Source organism: Chroicocephalus ridibundus, chromosome 16 (assembly GCF_963924245.1).
Source record: "Chroicocephalus ridibundus chromosome 16, bChrRid1.1, whole genome shotgun sequence".
In the NCBI taxonomy this organism is placed as follows: domain Eukaryota; kingdom Metazoa; phylum Chordata; class Aves; order Charadriiformes; family Laridae; genus Chroicocephalus; species Chroicocephalus ridibundus.
The window spans coordinates 10,311,654-10,334,640 of NC_086299.1; the positions used below are offsets into that span (position 1 = coordinate 10,311,654).

General features: G+C 53.3%; 1 protein-coding gene across 6 annotated transcripts in view; it reads right to left on the minus strand.

Annotated features, from left to right (window-relative positions):
• Positions 1–400: 400 nt before the first annotated feature.
• The window catches only part of USP48 (ubiquitin specific peptidase 48), a 29,595-nt gene continuing 7,008 nt past the window's right edge, over positions 401–22,987 (minus strand). For 2 of the 6 annotated variants that reach the window (XM_063353714.1, XM_063353713.1), the window contains exons 10-27: positions 20,769–20,894; positions 18,552–18,701; positions 15,818–16,018; positions 14,234–14,348; positions 13,933–14,063; positions 12,535–12,606; positions 9,410–9,534; positions 9,130–9,252; positions 7,240–7,301; positions 6,605–6,715; positions 5,850–5,980; positions 5,076–5,182; positions 2,896–3,000; positions 2,249–2,404; positions 1,844–1,969; positions 1,403–1,451; positions 1,135–1,161; positions 401–1,003 (exon numbers count right to left, since the gene is read on the minus strand). In XM_063353714.1, the coding sequence (XP_063209784.1) occupies positions 981–1,003; positions 1,135–1,161; positions 1,403–1,451; positions 1,844–1,969; positions 2,249–2,404; positions 2,896–3,000; positions 5,076–5,182; positions 5,850–5,980; positions 6,605–6,715; positions 7,240–7,301; positions 9,130–9,252; positions 9,410–9,534; positions 12,535–12,606; positions 13,933–14,063; positions 14,234–14,348; positions 15,818–16,018; positions 18,552–18,701; positions 20,769–20,894 (1,940 nt within the window). In that variant the 3' untranslated portion in view covers positions 401–980. Of the gene's footprint in view, positions 1,004–1,134; positions 1,162–1,402; positions 1,452–1,843; positions 1,970–2,248; positions 2,405–2,895; positions 3,001–5,075; positions 5,183–5,849; positions 5,981–6,604; positions 6,716–7,239; positions 7,302–9,129; positions 9,253–9,409; positions 9,535–12,534; positions 12,607–13,932; positions 14,064–14,233; positions 14,349–15,817; positions 16,019–18,551; positions 18,702–20,768; positions 20,895–22,987 lie in introns of those variants that run through there. The other 4 variants (XM_063353715.1, XM_063353716.1, XR_010073490.1 and 1 more) reach the window with 4 other exon arrangements.

Below are 22,987 nucleotides of genomic sequence, written 5' to 3' on the forward strand. Positions count from 1 at the left end.
CGCCCCCCTTCCCCCCCCCCCCCCCCCGGAGCCCCCTTCGCCATCTCCCCCCCCCCACCGTGGGCAAAGCCGCTGGCCGGCCGCCCGGGGCCGGAGGGAAAAAAAAAAGATGTTATCAAAAGGCATTAAAATACCCCCCCCGTCTCTAAAAAAAAAATAATAAAATAATAAAAATAAAATAAGGAGTTGACAGAGCAGGCGATTAGGGAAGGGCTGGAAGCGAAGGCGAGCGGCTGAGGAGCCGGAGGCGGGGGGGGGCAGCTCCCCATTCCCCCCCCTCCCCGCAGCCACGGAAGGCTTTGGGAGGCAGAGCACAGCTTAGATTTTGGGTTAAACAGACGAAGTTTGGGGTTTTGTGTGTGTTTGTTTTTTTTTTTTTCCCAAAAGAGCGAGACATTCCTCACGAGTAACGATTTTTACTTCCATGCTGTACTGAAGGAGTAATAGCGGATGAAGAGCCGGGATTATCCGGCGGCAGGTTACGCCTAAGGAGCGTGGGGAGAGCAGAGCGGGACGGTTTCCCCGGAACGCATCCCAATCCCTCTGCGGGGGACCAGAGCCGGGGAAACCCCCCCCCCCGCCCCCAACCCCGGGAGAAACCCTCCGCCCCCAAACCCCCGCCCCGCTCCCTACCGCGGCTAAAAACTTCCCCAAACCTTCCCGGCGCTTCCTTAAATATAAAACGGGGAACGTTCCCTCGAAGGCAGGTGTCCTTCAGTGCAATCTGCTTTGACATAAGGCATTTTTTCGTTTTTTTTTGGAGGGGACGGGGAGGGCGGGGGCAGGGGGGCAGTTATTTCAGGATGGGTTTCTGCCTTCTGGAAGAGTCAAAGAGTTCAGTCTTGTATCCACCTTTTTTTGGGGTTTGTTTGTTGGTTGTTGGTTTGTTTGTGTTTTTTTTTTTTGTTGTTCTCCTTTTAATGCCCTACCGCGTCAAAAAATCCTCTTCCCTTCCGGTCGCTCCAGCGCCTCGAAAACCATCAGTGTCCGAGCAAACCAGTCCCTGGGGAGGAAAAACACCCACCCGAAGGGGTGAGGACGCTTACGGGATGAAGTCAGCGAGGGGGGGCTTAAATCAAGGGGGAAGGAATAAAAAAAAAAAAAACAAAAAAAAAAACAAACCACCAAACTCACCTTTAAATCCTTCTTCGGGCATACAAACTGGGGACGGAAAGAAAAAGGCACGGCCTTAGAAGCCCCCCCCACCACTCGTTTCTACACACGGTGACAGCCAAGCTTCAAGGTCTTGATTTTCGACCTTTCCCACCCAAATCCAACCCAAGCCTTGGCCAACCCAACGCGTCTCCCGAAACGCCAGCGGCGAGGCGCCTTCCCCGAAACCAACAAACTTCCAGGCGCGTGTCGTCTCCCACCCCCCCCGCCCCCCCCCCGCAACTCTCACCTTGCATAACGTCGTCCATCGCCGCGTAATCCGCAATGGGTTCGTCGGCCTGGAAAATAAAGCGGAGCAAGGGATTATTAACGAGGAAGGAAGCGAAAAACGGGGCGACGGTGCTGGGGAACGGGGCTCTCGCCCCAACGCCGTCTGGGAAGGAGAGGGGAGGACTGGCTCCCTCATTTAGCCGTGTTTTTGGGCTGGTACGCGGGGGGGCTCAGCAGCAAAGGCCAGCTAAGAAACGCTCTTTAATGAAAAATAAAAGAGGATTTGGCTTCTCTAAGAAGGAGCTCGTTAACTTCAGCCAGAGCGCAGGCACGGGTGGGCACGTCTAGGGCAGGGCGGTTTTCACACGCCCCGCGGGGCGTTTCTCTCCGCTCGTACAAAAATCAGTTGGGATTCTCCGCTTCAGGCGACTTCGTCGCAGCGGCCGCAGCCTCCCGTTACCTTTAATAAAATGACGGATTCGGGGATGACTCCCAGGCTGCCGAGGGTGGCGGTGTCGTCGCTCAGGATCTTCCCGTCGATGGACAAATTCTGGTCGAAGGGAGCAACTGAAAATGCATGCATGATCTGTGCCAACACAATGAGACACGCTGGTTGTGTGCGGAGGGAAAAAAAAAAAAACCAAAACAAAACCAAAAAAACCCACACCAAAAACCCACCGCTGCCGAGCTACGCAAAAAAACCAAACCAAACCACCCCGGCTTCCGAGAGCAACCCCGCGCTTTTCCGTGCCACGGGGGATTTTAGATTCTCCCTTCACCCCCTCCCAGCCGCGCGCTGGTTTTTTTTTTTTTGTGTTTTTCCTACTGGAGACGGCTCGTTCCTTGGAGGAAAAAGCCACCTTACCTGTATTTTTAGCTCTTTGAGTGTCTGATTTGCAGAAACGAGCAGCGCTTTCTCCCCTCTGACTTTCCGGTGCCGGGTGCTCCGCCTGATGCCTTGCTTTTGGTAAGCGATGTAGTTCTGGTGCGAGATCTTCTGGCGCTTCGCACCACCGTTGGCCTAGAAACAAGAGCCAAAAAAAAACAAAACAAAAACACCCAAACAAACAAACAAACAAAAAAACCCCAATAATCAAGACCTTAAGTTTGGGATTTGCGGAAAATACACCCTCCTCTTAACCCCGGGGCTGCGTTTCGGGCGAGTCGGCGACGCGAGGGAAGGAGGCACGAAGCGCTGCGATGCCCCGTGGAAAGCGAACCGCCGCACGCGAAGAGTCCAGAGGAGCCCGAAGTCTCGGCCCCGAAACCTCGGTTCCCGTTTCGACACGCTAGCGCGGGGCGGATTACCAGCCGGGCGTACGAGTCACCAGCAATATTTGATCTCTCCGAACCCAAAGCGATGGTGCGGGCGCAACCGTTAAAAATGACCATCGAAGAGCCTTGTTGGTTTTGGCTGCTGGCGGTACGCAGAGCCCAGGGGGGCTCCCGTCACGGTGACTCAAGAGGATGACGGAAAAACCGAGGAACCTGGCGGTAATTTTTGATCTCTACCTGATTAAAATCTGGGTCTTGCTCCCCCTCTGGCTTGTTTTCCTCCCTTTCCTCTTCAGCTTCCGAGCTGCTCACGTTCAGCTCCGGAGCAGCATCCTTCATTACCTGAAGTCATAAAAAAATCGTTCTCCGTAACGAACCCCGCGGCGTCAACCCCCCGACTGTCACCTCACAAGCAAACAGCTTGCGGAGGCCTCCGGGATGCCACCTCCATCCAGGGAATAACCCGGGGAGATGCGTTCCACGTGCTCTGGAACGTCTCCCTGCACCCCTCCCCAGCCGCGTGGGACCACGGCGGGTGGGGGACTGGGCTCAGGAGAACGAGCCGCTCCGTTGAATCGCAGGTGCTTCCTGCGGCTCAGGACCTTCCCTCCTCTCTAGGCCAAGGGAAAGTCTCCAGGGGCCTGGACTGATTTCTTTCCCATTAGCTGGCTGCTTCTCCGGTTCATCTAAGTGTATTATGAAAGCCCTTACACGCGGAAAGGAATATTATCTGTAAATTAAGACACTTATCCATCCCTGCAGCGGCCCGCCAGAGGCACTCAGCACCATTATTTATGGGTCTGGAGGCTGTAAGTAAACGAAATCTAAATAATTTACACAAAAACATAGAAATAAAAAGGATGTTCGGTTCCGCGTAAGGCACTCCAGGAGGCACGGATCCGCCGGACCTGAATTCCCATCTACGCTCCGGCTGGAGCGGGGGTTTGGAGGAGCCCAGGAGACCGGCACGCTCTCCGTCCCGGATGTCTGAGAGCCCGCTTCTCCGTCAATGTATTTGCAATTAACGATGCAATCATAGTCCCCAAACATCCAGCACCAACCGCAGCCTCCCCGGAGCCCTCTGCATTCCAGCAGTGCCGCCTTACGCCGATTTTATACGGCCGCGGCTTCGCCATGGCAGCGCCAGCCGAAGGAGGTCGCGGAGATGGGAAACGCTCCCCGGCTTTGCGCATCGAAAGCGGCGGGGAAGGAAGCGGCGGCGCCTTCGAGCGCCGCCGTCCCCAGCCCTCGCTGGCAGCGCTGCCGCCCCGCTGGCGGGCACGACGGCTCCTTCGCATCTCGCCGAGGCTGCCCCCTTAATGAGGGATCTGGCAGGCAAGCTCTCGCCCCCTCTCTCCGACTCCAGCTGCTCGGCAAAGAATAGCTGCCTGTTTGGTTTGATTTTTTTTTTTTTTCCCCTTTTTGCCAGCCCCGTGCGTGAGCACGGTCCCGGCCAGCACCAGAAAAGAAACAACAACCCTCCTCTGCACCGGAGCCAAGATACGGCCGCGGGATTCAGCCTCCAGAGAGGCCGAAAGCCCGTAGCCCATGGCTCAAGACGGTGCTCCGTGCTCCGCTTCTCACACCCGAGTCAGAAACCCGTCCGGCCTCCGGCGCCCTGCAGTTGTCCGGGTTCCAGCTCCTCCCTTAGATTGGCAGGGAGGTGGGAATCGACGAGAGGCCAAAAAAAAAAAAAAAAAAGGAGCAAGGAACATCTTTATCCGAGCTCGCCCAGCGCCTTGGTTTCCTCCTTAAAGCATCCAACGAGCCCTGCGGAGGAAGGCTGACTTTAACCAGCTCTCGCGTACCCGTAAAACCAATTCTAGCTCTAACACTGATCCCTTAAACCACCAGCAAAGCACAGACGTAAACCGACAGCTTCGTAGGGGATCTCGAGAAGCATCTCTTAAGTTCACCGCGATTTCATCAGCATGGAGGTTGAGGAGCTTATTTCTATCAAGGAATAAATGTCACTTGAGCAACCAAGAAAGGAACTGACAAATCCTGGAGGGGGAGGAGAACAGGTAGAGCCCGATAACGCGATTCTGAAGGCAGAAAAACAGTTACCACATTGCCTGAAATAATCAAAGATCCGTGAAGATACCGCAAAGGATTCGGTTTGGCAAAAGGAAGCTTCGAGGAGACCAAATTTTTTCAGAGTAGCTACAGCCAGAGTTTTCCCATTTGCTATTTTCGACAAAGCGAGAGCTTCCCCGCGCCGCGGAGCCGGGGGCTTCTTGCCCTACCCATCACCACGGGCCACCCAGGTCCCCACCAGCAGGTCCCAGCCCTGCGGGGACGCGGCAGGCTGCCATAGCCGGTCCCGTCGCTCGGACGGTCATTTGGGTACTCGGTGCGGTTCCCGTTAAAATGAAACGGAGCCGGGATGAGCGAGGATGGAGGGAGAGAGCCCGTACCTTTTTGTTATCCACCACTTTATGGATGTAGATGGTGGCTTGGGTGTACTCACGCAAGTCCCGCTGCTGTTGGCATAACAGCCCTTCTCTGCACTCGGGACAGAGCTCTGGGGAAGGCACAAAGGGAAAATGCACTTAATCGTTTCAGCTCCTTGGAGACACCTGCCCAAAGCCTCCCACCGCTAACCCCGAGGGGCTCTGCCAAGCTCAGGATCCCCTTAAATCTGACCCTTTATCCCAAAAAATAACCACTTCCCAGGGAATCACAGAACGGTGGGGGCGGGAAGGGACCTCTGGAGATCACCCAGTCCCACCCCCTGCCAGAGCAGGGTCACCCACAGCAGGTGGCACAGGAACGCCTCCAGGCGGGGTTGGGATGTCTCCAGAGACGGAGACTCCCGCACCTCTCTGGGCAGCCTGTGCCAGGGCTCTGCCACCCTCACAGCAAAGAAGTTCCTCCTCGTGTTGAGATGGAACTTCCCATGGTCACGTTTGTGCCCGTTACCCCTTGTCCTGTCCCCGGGCACCACTGAGAAGAGCCTGGCCCCATCCTCCTGACACCCCCCCTTTCAGTATTTATCAGCGTTGATAAGGTCCCCCCTCAGCCGTCTTTTTTCCAGACTGAAGAGACCCAAATCCCTCGGCCTTTCTCCATCAGAGAGGGGTTCCAGTCCCCTCAGCACCTTGGCAGCCCTTAGCTACAAAGGCAACATGTTGGATCGGCAACAATTAGCAAAAGGACGGAGCACAGACAGCGGCGAAACATTCACTCACTGGGCTCAGAGACGTAAAGTGCGCTCTCGGGGTCCGCCCCGGCAGCCTGCGTTCGGGTGATTTTGATGACGTGATCCACGACAAAGAGTTTTTGAATCCTCTCCCACTCGCTGGGCCATATCAGAGCTATACTGTGCAAAGGAACAAGAACGTGCTTTATGACATGGAAAAGCCAAGCCCCGAGCTCCCGAACAGCCTCCCCTTTTCTTTTTCAGTCCGTCAACGAAAGAAAAGCTGCAAAAAATCAATGCTTAACTCCAGCTACGCGGGAGGGCCTGTACGCCCGAGATAACAGGGGAACAGCAGCGTGTTATTAGTGACGCTGTTCTGCTCCAGTCACGCCGGAGGGAGGACGGAGGAGGAGAGGAAGGGAAGATCTGCTACTTTTAGTTCTGCATCACTGCAGAAGCAACAACTCTACGGAGCATGAACTCCAGCCCAGCGTCCAGCGCTGCGGGGGTAAGTCTCACGGAAAGCAAATCCTAAGGAAGCCGGATGTTTCTACGCCCCGGTCAAATTCAGGGTAGTTTATTGTTAGGAACTAGCCGAGCTGAAGTAAGCGCTCTCTTTTTTTTTTTTTTCTTCCCTGACCCAGCATCCTTCGACGATTTAGGTCTTGCCTCGCGGCGAAGGCTAAGGCGGGCCCGAGAAAGCGCACGTGTTAATTTTGCTCAAGGGAAAGGATTCGTGTTGCTGCAGCTCAGCGAGCCTCCAGGAACGGTCCCCTGTGGCACCCGCGAAGAGAAGAAACTCACAGTTTGGAGTCTTCTTTGGTCATGGAAGCGTAGGTGAACATGAGACCCCCGTGGGGACAGAGAAGAGCGCTGTTTCCTACCGAGGAGACGGGGCTGCAGCGCGTCGGCCTCCTGCGCGGGCAAAAGGAAAGCGGTTTGCAAAGCTCGCTCGAGGTTGTTTCACACAAACCACAACTCCGCAGGGCGGCCAAGAAGAAATCGCAGGTGACTCTTTACAGAAGGCACGCCAACGGGGAGCATTAAAAACTACTCCCGACGCGGAAATCAGATCGGCGTTCCCCCGCGTTGCAAAATCGCACTCCTCTCTAGCGGAGATTTCCATCTCCTGCCACCGGCAGCCCAGGGAAAGAGGCCCGAGCGGTGACCTCGGCCCAGGGTGCAGCTCCAGACAGACGACAAAACTAATCGGGTTACGAATCTAATCCGACCATCTGGTTAAGACACAGCAAACAAGGAAATTCGGTTTCTTACAATGTATTACAACCGATACGAGTCCTGCCAAACTCTTGTTTGCACGACGGCAAACCGCAGGCAACCCCAGAGCGCGCTGGGATTCGAAAGCCGGATCGTTATCTACGGCCCCTCCGAAAGGAGTAAAAAGCACCCCCAAAAAAACCCCCTCGAGCCAAAGTTACCTGACAAATTTCCTCCACTCTTCTACAAAGAACTGCGAAACAATATACAGCTCATCTGTCTCCTGGAGGTGAAAAGAGAGGAAAAAAAAGATCCTTTTTAATTAATCCAACAATAGAGACGCGATGACTGTTCGGCTTTTTCTGCAGCGCTCATTCTCTCGGAGATCTCGCCGTTCTTACCATGACAACTCCATCCAAGCGCGCTGGGAAAGCCAAGGAAAATAATTTGGGATCAAGTACTAAGCACTTCCATTACTAATCTCGTGTTTATTACAAAGTTAATTTAGCTTTAGATCCAATTACCTTTAATTCGCTGCAGGAAACGGTCATTTCCCCCGGAGCGGCTCCGACTGCCCAGCACCGTGTTTTCTCTCGCCGGGCGCTCGGCGTCTAAAGCCTTTCTGCACACCCCCCCCCCCGGGTGTGGGGCGAGACCACCCCAACCCCGCTTCGTTTGCTTCACCCAGGAAAATCCCGAAGTTTCTCCTTTGGGCAGCAGCAGGGATTCAAATCCACAGCCCTGCACCCTCGCGAGGCAGCGGTTTTAGGATAAACCCTCGTTTTCCTGTCCCAACCATTAGATAGGCCGCTGGAGCGGACAAGAAACCACCTCCATCCCAAAGAGCCGGGTGACAAAAATCACTTCCATGCTCACCTACCCTCACCACCTCCCCTAACGCGGATTTAAGGGCTCGCTCCATCTTTCTGCGGGAAAATTCAGCACGCCTGAGGAATAGATAGGTATTTTTCCATCTCCCTTCATCTCCTCTGGATTAAACCGCTCCGCTGATTTTCTTCCCCGAACCTCAACTGCTTTGGATCAGGAAAACTCAAAAAGCTTGAGGGAAAGATCCTCAGCTCTTTTTTCCTCGGGCTCCCTTGGGAAATTCCAAGGGAGGGGAAGACGTAGCCTCGCTGCCTGGAGGGACCCTCATATTTTGAGCTGCCCCATGGTGATGGGGCTCCGGCTTTTCCATCACCCGCAAAAGCAGATCCAACCCGATACTGTCCTTAAATACCGCCGGCGGGACCTGGCAGCTCCCCAGCTCAGCACCGAACGTTTCCCATTTAAACCCTTTTGGGACTCCCCGGTTCCGAGACACGGATCCCTGTTGACCTGAATATTTATTCCCGGCTGGAGAAGGCACCCGGGAATGGCAAACTGCCCTCGCACGTAGGAGCGAGGGAGGCAGACACCTGCCAAAGCAGCTTGGCAGGATCTAAGAGTCAATCATTAATCAGCGCCGCGAGACGTCTGGGAGCCAAGGCGCGGAGCCAACGGCTTGTGCCATTTCTTTTCAGCCTCCTCGAAGCTCCAGGAAGGTGCCGGAGAGCTGCAGGCTTGTACCGAGGAGAAGCCCGCTGCGAGAGGTCTCACACGACCATCGCTCCCTATTTACAAGGCTCTAGCGTTTAGGGAAGCTCCCCCCGAGCTCTCGTGGTGTAGGAGGATACCGGAATTTTGTCCGCCCAGCAGCAAAAGCCTGACGTGCACGGGAAGGCGGTGAAAAGCCGCCTCCGCCGGCACGGCCGCGTCGTTTCGCTCCTTCTAGGGGGCGGATATAACCGCAGCAGTAATATTGTCGCTGCTTATCTCTCCGAGCCGGGGCCAGCGCCGGCGATGCTGGCACACGAGCCGTTCTCGCGTTACCTTTAGCGGGGCGTTGCGCCAGCGCAGCTGATCGAGGGAAATCACACCTCGGCACAACACACGCGTAAGCTGCGCCGGCACAGCCACGCTCTCCGCTCCGACCGAGCGAACGATGATCGGGCAAGTCTCTCTCGCAGGCGGAATACAATTTTTTAGAAGTGGGATTAAAGCTCATGAAACCCTCCCCCCCCCTACACCCCAGACCCACTACGTTCCCCTCGCCGCCCTCCTCCCCGTACCTGAGGCCAGCTGCCCAGGCAAGGTCTGCATTTATCGTGGAACAGGTTCTGGAGAGAAGTCTTTTGCTCGCTGGCCATCATCTTATGCAGGGCTTCGTTTTCCTCCCCTTCGCGCTCCAAAATCTGCACGAAACAGTTAATTACACCCCAGCTTCAGTTCCCAGCTGTTATTAAAAGGTGACAACACTTTTCCTGCGCTGCACTGCGTGGTGTTCTAAAGAAAACCAGAAACACGACCACGTCTTTACGGCCAACAAGAAGGCAACGTTCATTCAAATACCTTGCACTGGGAACAGCACTCTCTGTTATTCGGGAATTCGGGGGCTTTTGGAAAATATTGCTTGAGTTTTTCCCAGGCTTCCTTCGAAACCACCCTCCGTTCGTTTTCCGATATGCACAGGTCACCTGCGGGGAGAGAGAGAGAGAGCCAGGAGTAGGGCTTTGCTCTCGACGCGCTCAGCGATGTCGCGCAGCCCTCACTAGATGGAGGAGATTACAGGGTATCAGCCAACACCACGTCAGCAAAAAAAAAAAAAGAGAGCACAACTAACACACAAAGTCACCTTCGACTTCTTTACCATTTCCTCGTTTAGACAGGAACAACAAAAAAAATAAATTTACGATTTCAATTCATATAAACGTCCTTCAGATTCCCAAGCTCGTGAACCCGAGCAGCTGATCAAACACAAGCGGTGGCAAAGAGATGCTCGGAAAAGCGAGGGCAAGCCAAAGAGGGCATGGGGCTACCGTCTTCCGACCTTGGCTATCTACGGTTACATTTTTACGGCGACTCCGTTTACCAAGCTGCAGACTAACCCCGCGCCCCATGAAAACAGGAGCCAGGTGCTTTCCACGCTCTTTGAAAAAACAAAACCGCCGCCATGTAATCTCCGAGGGCTTCGCGTGCCCTATCCGCGATATCCACAAAATCCGGAAAAAAAGACAGGTTTGGCACCCTACATCTGCTCCAGGGAACACCTGGGGCGTGAAGATCCGAAGCAAGATTTACCAACTATCCCTCGGCCTGCTGGATGATGTATCCCAACGCTCAAGCAGCTCAAAAAACCCCCCCAAAAGAACAGCTTAGCGCGAGGCGTCTGTCATTTTAGCACCGGCCGTAGCAGAAAGGTCACGCTCACGCGTTTGGACACCGCGCGTACGCATGATGACACGCATTCCGGCGGACAAACAAGGCTTGGGAAAACGGGAGAAGGCGAGGGCTCGGGGATCCCAGCAGGGCCGACGACCGCCGAGGGGAAAGCAAAACCGCATCTCCCCGCGAGAAAGAGAGCAGCTGGGAAGTCAAGGCCCGGCTGTCGCGGGGAGAAACAAGGGGAACAGTCGTTGCAACACGGAGAGGCAAACCGTCACGCCTCGACGGGGGTTTCACCAGCGAGAGGGAAGCAAAAGAGCAACCGCGAGGTCGCGGTGCTGTGTTTCTACAGCCCGGAGAGCTAGGAAAAGGAGACGGGGGAGAAAAGTCTCCTTCCTCCCCGCCCTCCGGTAGCTCTTTACCATCACAAGCAGCTCCTCAGCCCCACAGACCCATCAGTTTTCCTCGCTCCGGCCAAGCCTGGATTTCTGCCAGCCCCAAAGTGGGAGGGGGGGGGGAAATAAAAAAATAGCAACGCTCCCCTCCTGCTTTTCCTCTCATAAACAAAGGTCGGGCTGGACTGCTTCGATGCGGCGCTCGGCCGCTTGTTCTTCATCAAACGCGAGCAAGCGGCCCGGCTTTACCATAGGAGGAGGCAGGACCAGGCTGCTTTCCAGAGCCGGGATGGCGGGGGGTGGGGGAGAAAACCCCCGAGCTTGTACAAATAAGCGCCTTGACGCCGTGTGATGGATGAAAACAGATGAATACACCGTTGAGCGAAAGAGGTGGGGCAAAAAAAAAAATAAATCAGATCTGGGTGCGCGGGGAACAAGTGCTTTGCCATCTGGAAGAAGATGATCCAAACCGCTGCCGAGCCCGCTTCCCCCTCCCGCCGTCCAGAGAGACCTTTTTTTTGGGGCACGTCTTCCCTTGGGAAGTCTTGGGAGATTGGGGGAAATCTTCCCCTGGTTATCTGGAAAAAACTCTTTGCCGGGGTCGGGCGACTAGCAGAGAGCGAGAAATCGCGGCAAAGATGCAAAGGGACTTCTGAAGGGAAGGCCCGGGTGGCATTTCTGGAGGGCAGCCAGACCTCACGGATAAAGAGCCGGCTTTTCCGCAGCCTGCCATGAAGGCAGGAACTTCCTCCGCGGCAAAATTTGAAGGCTGGAGGACCCAGACCTCCAGATTCGCCGGTAACGCTCCAGAGGGAAATTTTCGAGGTGGAAAGGTTGTTTTTCCGTGAGTAATCGGAGGTCAGCTTCGGAGAATGAAATCTGATCTGCCAGCAGCCCCCAGATTTAAGATTATTTATTCTGATACGACCCAAAGTCACAGATCAACTAGCGATTTACCAGCGCGTAGGCCTATTTTTATCATGTCTGGCTACATGAAATGTTTCATCACCACGCCGCGTGCCTTTATTGAAGGGCAGCAGCCTCGCGGCAGTGGGAAAGACGGCGTTAAAGGCTCCGAAAAACAGCTCAGAGCGTGACAAAGCGCTTAACCACTCTGCTTTAAAATGAGCCTTTATCAAGCCATTACTCTACAAGCCTTGATTCGCCTCGATGACAGGAGGCGCGTTGCTAATTTATGGCATGTTTCTTTCTTACTAGGAACAAGATTTGAGCATCCCTGGCAGGGAAATTTATGCCACCGAACAGAGCTTGCTGGAACGGTTGCGTCTGGGAGCGACGCACAATGCTAAAAAAAAAAAAAAAAAGCGAGATTTAAACAACAGGGTAGCCAAGGATGTAGCTAATGAACCATCACCGAGCAAAACAACCGACATCGGGTCAAAACCTTATGTAAACAGACACCAAAGCACAGCAGGTTGGCAAATCGATACCCTTAGCGGTCCCAGCCGCTCCCAGATAAGCCCGTGTTTCTACAGTTGTTAGGTAAGCGCTCCTGTTTTCGTGTGAACCGAGAGAATAAACGGATACTCTCAGCTCCCACCTCGACTGATTTCAACCACCTGAGGTTCTCAGAGCTTCCCCGCGGCTGCGGATCCTTGGGGCGCTGCCCTCGCTCCATTAGCGAGAGGAGGAGAGAGGCTCCCCTTCCGCCGCGCCCCTGCGTTTACGCCCCTGTCACCGCCCTCCAAAACTCGGGCCGCCGCGTGACGACGGGCGCTCGCCAAATCAAAGCTCGAAGGCTGAGCGTCAAGTAAACCCCAGGCCGACGAGGATAAAGCGCGTTTCCTCGGGAGCTACTCACGTTGGCCTTGGACGGAGCAAAGGCTACGAGGTTAATGCCTCGAGCAGTGGGCAACAACAGATCTATTCGGCTCCATTCCCCCCGTAGAGACCTACCATGTGGGCAAACGATGTCTTCATTAAAATTTAATTCCTCTTCCTCCTCTCTCTTCTCTTCATTTGATTCATCTAATTTAAAAAAAAAAAAAAAATACAAGGCGATTGCAGAGAGTTCCCCTCCCAAGGAAAGGAAAAAAAAAATCTTTAGGGGAAAGAAGCGCGGTTGCCTTTCAAATTGCGGCAAACCCCTTAACCCAAGGGAGACTTTGGAAGCAAATTTGTTATTCTCCAATGTCTCGGCCTCCAGGCAGGCGGGATTACAGCCTACAGGCCACGTAGGAGTGCTTTGAAGTGCGAGGAGCACAAGACGGTCCTTTGTGAGACTACAAAGGATGCATTTGTTCCGGCTAAACCACCCCAGGGGTTCGCTGTTCCCAAAGATCGCAGAGTTTAACCTAAACACAGCCTAGGTAGGAGCGCGGGGAGCAGAAACCTTCCCGGAAAAATATTAGTCCGCTCTTTGCCTTGATCTAAACCAGATGCCGCCTGACAAACTAAGGGGGAGCCTGCCAGGGGGTTGACGAGCCCCACATTAATGTAGAAATTATAGTTAAGAACCGTAAGAACCATAGCTCCAGAGACAGAAGCGCGCCGGCCGCTGAACTGGAGTGTCACCAACACAAGAATGTGTTACTAAGAGCCTCTAACGACGCGCCTAACGAGCCCGTTGGCTTGTGAGCCATTCTACCGGCCTACCTACCGGGAGTTGCAACCTGTTGTGAAACCAAGGTGAGCAGCCAGCAATGAAGAACCCTTATCAGGACGCGCCGCTGGGCAGCCCATCGGCTCCCGTTTCACTCAAACCACCTTCCTGCCCTCAGTCACGCCAACAAAAACCTCCACCAAATAACCAGTTTCCAAAGGTTTTAAAGAGCAGAAGGCAAATAAAAACCCCCATCTATTCTCACGGACTCGTGATGTGAGCACAGAAGAGAGTCCAATTCATGATTATTATTTTTTTTTTTTTTTCCCTAGGCTGTGTTTTGCCAGAGCCGGGCTGTTTCACCCACAGACCTTCCCAATAAACACCTCCATCCCTTCCCCAAGGTAATTTTCCTGTTTCTTCCTCCCCTGCGCTCTCGCGTTCAGATAAAAGCCGATGAAAAGCTCACGTGTCTGGGGCGGTAATTTTACACAGTTTTGTAAAACTACTTATTACTTCATCTTCTTCTCCGGGTACGAAGATCACCCAGCAGTTTTGAAGCTCATCAAATAAAAAAAGCTCCTTAAATGAAACTTAAATGAAGGAGCTTTTTTTTTTTTATTATTATTTGATTTATTATCCTTTCCTTCCTACTCATACGAGGGAAGCAAAACAGCTACGGGAACACCTGACGTGTCTGTTGCTGGGAGGTATCAGTCAGAGCTGGTGGGTCTCCGCAGCGGCAGAACTACCTTTGCTTTGTGCGTTTCCATTCATTTTTCCGTTGCTGTGCTCCCCGTCTTCGTCTTGCTCGTTTAATTGCTCCAGAGCCAACTGACGCCAGCTGCGCAAGGACGCCTTTCCCACCCAAAACCCGTCGTTCCTGCAGAGAGAGAACAGCAGTGGCACCGCGAATCCCAACGCCGTTCACTTTCGGAGCCCAAACAGTAAAATGTTTGGGGGGTGGGGGAAAAAAACCAACCAACTATTTAAGCAGTAAAAAAAAAAAAAAAAGATCTCCGACAACGTTTGAAGTTGTCAGGACTCACGTACCCCTTGACTGTTATCTTCAGCAAGTTCGTAACGGTTTTGTAGTCTTCGTTTAACTGGTTTTTCAGTCGCAGGATTCGACACCTTTCCACCACGCAGTCCTTGCAAAGTGCTTTGACTGGGGGGTGAGGGGAAAAAGAAACACAATTCACGGTTATTTCTTGTGCGGCCGAGCCCCTTCGCTGGTTTGAAGGCCCTCAGACAGGTATGTACCAACTATCCTGCCTCGCCACTGGTGATTTCACGTGGAAATGAGGAGGTCCCTGGGGTTACTGCCAGATCAGGCCGCATTTGAAGCTGAAAGAAGCGTAAAACGCTTCCGATGAGGTGTGATCTGTTCCGCCAGCTTCGCAGCGCTGGTATGACAGTCTGCAGTCACGGCTGCGAGCCAGGTCACGCCAGCGTACAGCCACGGGAGGCAAAAGGCAGGAGGGTTTAGGCATACGCAGGGGCGGGGGGCGGGGGGGGAAAAACAACCCAAAACCAGCGTATTGTGGCACTTTGCCACTTAAAATCAGAAGAGAACAACTCTCCCGCAAAGCTCCGCTGGACCTAGAGGAGTGGAAACCCTACAGCTGGGCGTGGATTTTCATCTGGGAGCAAGAGGGTCGCGTCCAGGGAAGCGGCGCATCCGATCCTCCGTGCCTCCCAGCCGTACTCAAGGGAAAAAAAACAAAAAAAAACCAAAAAAAAACCAACCCTGCAGGCGATCTTCCAGTTGACTAATAAACATTGGCCTAGTTTGGTTTTCCCCCCCCCCCCAAAGGCTGCCTGCGTCACAGCAGTTTCCGCCGGTTGCGTTTCTTCCCTATAAGCTCCTAGTAGGAGCTGAGCTAATTTGGTCTCAGTGGGAGTTATTGAGCTCCTTTATGAAAGAAATTCGGCTCGGGGCTCCATTAAGGGATGCCCAAAGACTGTAGGGGCCGGGCTGACCCCAAAAATCAAAACGCGCGACAGATGCTCGCGAGACAAGCGCAAAGGCTCCCAGGTGCGCGCGGCCCTCGCGTGAGACGGCTCAGGACAGGCTGGCGGTGAAGGACAGTAAATGATTTTTTCTTGCCCGGCGCGTATCGCGCTGCTCCGGAGCGCGGGCTGCTGGCAAGAGGCAGCAGAGATCCGCACGCTGCGCGAAACGCTGCCCACGCAGGATCTGTAGGTGCTGCGAGGCACCGAAAATCATTTTCAAGAGGCTGGGGGGGGTGTGCGTGTGCGTGTGTGTGTTGCATGTGCAAGTTTTGTTATTTTCCAGAAATCAACTTCATAAAACCATCCCAGGATCACGGTTTCCAACCTAAACGCGCCACCGCCTTCTGAGAAATTCCTCCACGCGCTTCTCTTCCTAGAGGGAGCAGAACTCGGGTCGCAGACCAATCGGACTAACTGCGTTTGTTTGAATGCTAACGCAATTAGGTGATAGGAAAAGGGAAAAAAAAAAAAAATCACCCGGAAAGAAGAGCGCAGCGCAAAAGCTATGCGCAGAAATGAAGTTACGATGATAAAGGATGGCTCAAAACGGGGCCGGGACCACAACAAGGCCCTACAACGCGTTCAGCGCGTGAGAGGGCGTTTTCCAGCCCTCCGCCTTACCGTTCAGCCGGGGCCCGCCGCCGTATCTCCTGTAGAAGAAATCAGCCACGTACTCCGATATCCTCTTCATAATGGATATTTTATCGGGATGGAGCTTGCCGTGCGCGCACAGGCAGGCTGTGTTGTCTATAGGCTTCGGAGGAGTAGACTCATCCAGCCATTTCTGCAGCCATTCCAGGGAGATGAAGTCGTACGGGGAACCTGGGGAGGCGGGGGGGGGGGAGAAAAAAAAAAAATACACGAAGAGAAACAAGCCTGTATGTGTCAGCGAACATACAACACAGCAGATGGCATTTTATAATTACTCCGATATCCAACGGTACTTTTAAAAACATCAACAAGCTATCGCCGTCGATTCAATCTCCGCGGTGCGAGTTTTCAAGCATCCGATCCCGCTTCCCCCCCCCCCGCCCCCCACCCTCCAATTCTCGTCCCCATATCGCAGATTTAGAAGAGGGGAGCTATGTGAAATGAAGGCACGCAAGAAGCGGCGGTCATTTCGAATTCAAAGCAAGCGACAGGGAACAGCGGAGCGCTCCAAGCAGGGCTGCCTTCAGACTGCTGAGCCTTTGAGGGGGGAGAGCAGTCGAGGAAAGGGGAAGGTTTTCTTATCGGCCACCAAGGGACAAATAATAACATTTAAATTACGATCACACATTAAAGGCAACAGCAGCAAGTAGAGGAGGTCAATGCTCGCCCTGTCCCTTCAAGCGCCCAAAACGTCAGTGTTATTCTGGGCTTCTCTCACAAATCTGGGCGAGAAAAACACTGGCACATTTTAAAATTTGCAGCGCAAACGGAAACTTGCTCGCATTTTTTAGCGCGAGCATGATTTTTTTTGAAACAGAGCGGCGGGCTCGCCCTTGTTTGCCAAAGGAGAAGCACCTCGCACAAAGCCAAGGTTCAGGAGAGGGTCAGCGTCTCCACGAGCCGGGAAACAGCTTTTGGTCTCGATACGGAGACCCAGTATCGATGCGCGAACCCTCCTGCGAGACGACTGGGAATTTCAGAGGAAACCGAACCCATTCTGTGCTGACACGGGGAGGGGCAGCGCTGAATCCGAGGTGAAACGTAACCATTAGTTGCACTTAACACAAATCCTCAACGTTTCACGCAAAGAAGCGACGGAGAAGCGACAGGAAAACACTCCGGCTTCTTCCAGCTTGCCCTGGATCTTTGGGAAGCCGGGCTTCAAACCCTCTGCAGGAGAAATCAGCAGTATTTTCATCTTACGCAACGCCATCAGAGACAACACAGCCATGACCTCCAGAGAACCGCAACGCTGTCAGAAATGGTTTGCTAGTTTGGGATGAAAGCTGCCTCCCCCGGAAAAGTAGGTTTTTCTGGGGCAGGCTACACAAAGCTGGCAGAAAACGTGTCTGCACAGCTGCGGAGAGCATCCCGAGCTCCCGCGGGATGGGAGCCGGAGCAGCTCCGGGATAACGCTGCCTCCAGCTGTGCCCAGCAGCAGGTTGTGGGTGCCCTCAGGGCACTGCTTGGGGTCCTGCCATCTTCAAATTGGGGCAGAGGTGCTTTACCTACACCGGTAAAAAAAAAAAAAACACCACCCTTTTGAGATTTATTCCTCCGTCGCGCTAGAAATGCCGAGAGCAAACGATTCTCTTTCTGCTAAGGGAGAGAGAAAACACCCCGGAGCTGTGCTTGCTGCTCCTTTCGAACGGTGACTCACAGCAGAGTCATACCTCCACCGCAACTTTGACTTAACGGTGACATTTTAACACCGCTCAGACTCGCGGGGACTCGGCAAGATGAGCTGCGACACCCTCCTGTTGGTGAGTTAAGCGCCCGTCGTCTGCAAAGCCGGGTTCATAAATTGAAGAGGCAGACATTTACGGGAGCCGGGGAGTCTGCTGTTCGGCTACTCGCATCTCCCTGCCGGTTCTGAGCATCGAGCAACGAATATTAAGAGCCAAAAATCAAATTGTCTAACTGGCCACGCAATTAAACGCATTTTAAAGTCTTTAATTACGGAGCTCCTGGAGTTTTTAGGAGATGCACGCAGCGGAGAGGAACTCCCCACGCTGGATGGGCAGAGCAAGCACCTCTACACTTGTTTGGAGGGCGACGGGAGAGAAAAAACGAGGAGGGGAATAAAAATCCTCGTGCTCAGACATGCTAAAGCGACAAGACACAAGGAGCAGTCGGAAAGGATTAACCCCAGTCATTCATCGGATGGACCTCGAGGTTTAGCCATGCGCCTTCGAAACACTGGCGGGGATGAATTAAATCGTTTTCTGCTGGAGGTCAGGCATTCTCCTGCCCTGTTACCTGCTGATTAATTCGGATCAACAGCTCCCAAACTTGCCGTGAGCTGGCAGTTTGAGACCGGCCGTTTATTCTGCCTCGATGCTACCAAGCGCTAACGAGACAAGCTGCTCACCGGGCAGAAGAAAACAGTCACAATGCATGGAAGCACGCAGGAGAGACTGATGGGGAAGGAGCGAGAGGGAATTAGCAACGCCGGAGGCCATGAGAATGAGCAAAAAACCCGGAGAAAAATAGGTTAAGGCAGAAAAAACAAGAGAGGAAAAACAAATTCTAAGCACGCGCGAAGCAACAACAGACGGCGATCGCTATTCCTCTTCCGAGGGGGCTACGGCTAATGCCTTCCAGCGAAGCATTAGGCCACAGAAGCGAGTTGTGGGTTAGTTACAACACATCACTAATCTTAACAAGGCTCTACTACAAAATACTACCACAATATCTTACAGACCAGCTTCAGCAGGTAACCTTTTGTAGAGCTCCTTCACCTCTTCGTGTTTGATTTTGCCTCTGGCCACGCTCTGTTTGCGCATCTCGGCCATTTCGTTGCACCACTCCTCAAACTTGCAGTTATCCCGCTCGACCAGCTCCTGCAGAAAAGCTGTTGGGAACGAAGGAAAAAAAGCAGTCGTTTCAAGGAAAAAGGCCAATCATGGTAATTATCCCCGCCATCGGTTATCTGGGGATAACGGCAAGCCTTAAAAAATTCCCCCCACGTGGCTACCGACACACGAGGTCTTCCCGAAAGCCAAGCCCGCGGACGTTGCTCTCTGGGATGTTTATGGTTGTAGATGATTAAATGCAACTACCCCACGCCGTACAACAACGCCCCAAGAAAATAATTTACTCGGGGCCGGTCGCCGCTTTTAAGAGAAATCCTTTGCTTGCGAACAAACCTACGCCGAGCGCTGGCAGTTGTGCCGAGTGCGGTGGGGTTTGGCGAGAGGTTGGAGAGCCGGAGCGCGGCAGGACGCTGCCTGCTTCGATCCCTCCCTGCTATTCCTCTCGCTCCGGCCATTTCTCTGCCTCCCACCGAAAGCAAGGCCCCGTCATTCCCAAGGGAGAAAGCGAGAGCTTCTCGTCCTACAGATACATCCGAAGCTCATCCCGACGTGCAGCCCCAGGGGAGGCGCGATCGCAGCAAGAGGGGTCAAGCACGTTGCAAAGCCAAGGGCAAAAAGCCCTCAGGAGACGGGAGATAAGCCGGGGCAGCTCCCGGTGTCGACGGGAAGGTGAAGAAAACAGGAAATTTTGCTGTCGCCGATGGAAAAAACCAAACAAACAAATCAAACTTCAGCAGAGGAAAAAAAGATTAAACGCTTCCCTCGCAGGGCTGGTCTAAGGGAGGGGGAAAGCACTGCTTATCTGAAGCCTCTTCCTATTTAGCAGTATTTCGAAGAGCTAAAATATTTCCCCCGAAAGGTTAATGCTTGTGTGGCCAGAGAGCACAATATCCACCTCGGGGAGAATCCACAGCGTTAAAAAACAACCAGTTTGAAGCCCTTGAGGTCAGCGCCGAGTTATGTCTCTCCACCGTCCCGGAAAAGCCGCTTTTAACGGCATCAAAGCAAAATGCCTCAAATTTACAGTTGCATGAAACCTCCCCGCAACCGCACGGCTCGACTGCTGCCCTTCGCTCCCTGTTCCCTGGCAGGCTTCCACGGGAAACAAAGGCAACCGCGGGGCCGCGCAGGAATTCGGAGCTGGGTGGAGAGGCTTTTGCTGAGTTATTGTTTAGGGCAGAGGGGTAGGAGGAAAGGGAGTGCAAGAGAGCTCAGGAAACAGACTGAAAATGCGGATTTGAGGCAGGAATTAGCGCCGATTCCCAAAGCCGCGGAGCTCGGAGGGTGGGTTTTAGTGGCGGTGGGGCTGGAAAAGGTTTGGTGCTGTTATTGGTGGGGAGGGGGGGGAGAAAGCTGTACGATTTACCCCCTTCACATCCAGATAACCTGAACAAAAAGGGGGGTCCAAAGGGGACGCGCCACCTCCGCTGCCCCCGCTTCGCAGGAGAGGGAAGAAGGTGGAACGCACCTCCCTCCCCGTCAGCACCAGGGGCCTAATTAATATTTCTAATCGAGTAGCACGCAAACGCGAAGCATCGTTAAATCCACAGGCCAAACCTACAGGGATTTCTGCCACCCCCAGCAATTCTAAAGCGAGACACGAACCCGCTTGTACAAAACTCTTGTTCAGGGCTTGGATCCTCTTATTTTCCATGCCGTTTAGTCTCAGTACGGCAAAAGATTAAGCACTCGCAGAAGAAACCTGACATCTGTCAGGATTATTCACCTCCAGCACAGCGCGTGCACTGCCAATGACATTTAATCACGCTGTTCTCCTTCGCCTTCAGGAACCCGAGCGGTTCCTGCGGGATCTCGGCTGCGAATCCCATCACTCCCGCCGCCGCACGTGGCTCCCAGCGGGGTGATCTCCTCCAGCTGGTTACGACAGCGAGGTCTGAGCGGGCACAGGGGCGGGATCGGCAGGCTAATATGATTTAAGTGCGAGGGGTTTCGCCGGTCATGACACCAAGTCTCCATACAGCACCTTCCGGGCTCCCGGAAAGCGGTCGCAAAAGGGATTTCAAGGAAAAGCCCGCCTCCTGGCCCTCCTGGAGCATCCCAAGACGAGACGCTGAGGCCAGGAGAGTCAAAGCTCACTTACTTACCTGGTACTTCGACGGTCAGAGATTTCTCCCGGGTTTGCAGCCTGTACACCAGCATGTAAGCATTGCGGGAGCAGTGAGTCCCTTTCCCACATTTCGGTTTACGAGTCTGGGCTTTAGAAGGTTCCGCTGCGGTACAGAAGGCAAAAAAAACCATCATGAACACACCAGCTCGCTTACTGATTCTCCGTTAACGGGACGAGTTTGCCACCTAGCCGGCTTCCCTCGCCCCGCTGCGCCCTGCCAGGCATCTTTGTGCCAAGCATTGGGCTTGGCACGAGCCAAAATTGTATCCCAAAGAAAGACCCAAATCCCTCCAGCGTTTCTGGAGGCAGGGTAATTCAAAGGGACTAAAATTAGGAGCCTGCTCTCAACCGCCCTCTCCAAGAGCCTTTCTTCTCTCCCCAATTAAACCTCACCGAGCCAAAAAGCTGCCCTTGCAAAAACATCCCTTCTCCCCTCTGCCTCTTGTTCTGGTGTCCTGGCACCAAAGAGCGGAGTCAAACCCTCGGGGAAGAAAAGTCTTGTTTACAGGTGACTGCGTATGCGACAAAACGCACGCTTTCACGGAGCGAACGGCCGCGGAAACGGCCATTTCAGAGCAGCCGGTGGCGCGACGTGAACTCGTGTCGCAGACAGGCTGCCAGGCGAGGCAAAAATACTTACCTACAGCTGCAGCTTCAAAAATCAACCCTTTTTAAAAAAATTAAAGGAACAACCCTCCACGGGTCAAACTCTAAACGGAACGTTGACATATCAAGAAAAGCATCTGTCTTTCCCAAATTCTGGAAAAATTCACGTGCCTTTCCCACTCGTACCGTCCAGGGGACTTCCTAGACGCTCTTTATTTGCGTTTTCTCCAAATATTTTCTAAATTGTTCCCATCTGCGGGGCCAGGCTGCAGGACTCTTCCCCACAGCAGCCCTCTGCTTTACATTACTGACCTTCTCCCGCTGTCGCAGGTATTTGTAACGAAGCAGCCTCTCAGTTTTGCTTGGAGTAGGCAAATAGCATCAACATTGGATAAATCTACTAAGACTCCCAGCCCCCAGAGGCTTCTAAACGCGCTTTTACTCCTGTCCTTCACCCAGCCTTGTATTTCAGCAGGAACACTTACTTGATGTTAAGCATAAACCTTTACAAAATCGGTTTATTCGCATCCGATTTTGCTCCGCTGGGTAAGTCGGGAGGTGAAAAAGAAAGGCTGAGAGACCTCTTTTTCCCTTTCAGGGCTTCTTTTTCTATCTTACACCACTAGATGTCTAGCCAGCTTCACAATTCGCTTGCAAGCAAGCGGCAGTCGAACATTAACCGGATGAGAAAGCCTCTCCCGTGGCAGGCGGCGTTTATGTACGTCGCGATGAAATGCAAGAAGCTGTTTACTAGCAAGGGAGCTGAAAATAAAGCGGCACCGTGCGGATGCGCACCGGGAAGGAAGCGGGAGAGGCAAGGGAACGTCCCAGTCCCGCTCAAGGGTGCGCTCAGGCTGGCGCGGCTTTACAACAAACTAAGGGAGCAAATACATCCGAGGGTGTCTTTTCACGCAGCTGTTAATTTAAGGATGCTTTAAAGAAAGGCAACGTTTCATGAAGTCCTATTGCAGCAAAGCATGAGCGTCCCGGTGTTTCTGGGAACGGACCGCTCGCATTGTAAGCGAAATTTCTGGCATTAAACTTCCCTGTTTCCCAATACTGCAAAGCGTCCGGCGCTAAGGAACGCTGAGCGACCGCAAATCCGAACACTCAAAATGCCAATTTAATGGCCGAACCGTTCCTATATACCCACTGCAGACCCAGAAACCCACAGGTCCAGCCTCAGCCCAAGCTCTCCGAGAAATCCAGACCCTGTCCTGTCCCGGGAACGCGGTTATCTGGGCAGCAACGGGACATTGCACAAAATGAGCCGGCAACGGTAGAACAGAAGAACATAAAAGAGAAATAAAAAGTGCGAAGTAAAAAGGCAGTTTGGGCTTCCAAGCCGTTATTTGGCTTAAGATTTTTTTTTTTTTTTTTTTACCAGAGACTCTTCACTGCCTCCAAGTAAAACTCCTCAGTGGAAATAAAAACATAATGTGTTAGGGAAACTGAAAGTAATCTTGTTATCTGTTCCCAAGCCTCCTTTCGCACAGCGGCCAAGGAAGCGGCAACTTGTGTTTCATCCCGATAGGCAACTTGCTGCCCGCGTTATCAGCGCCTTATCTGTCATGCGGCAGGCAAGAGAAA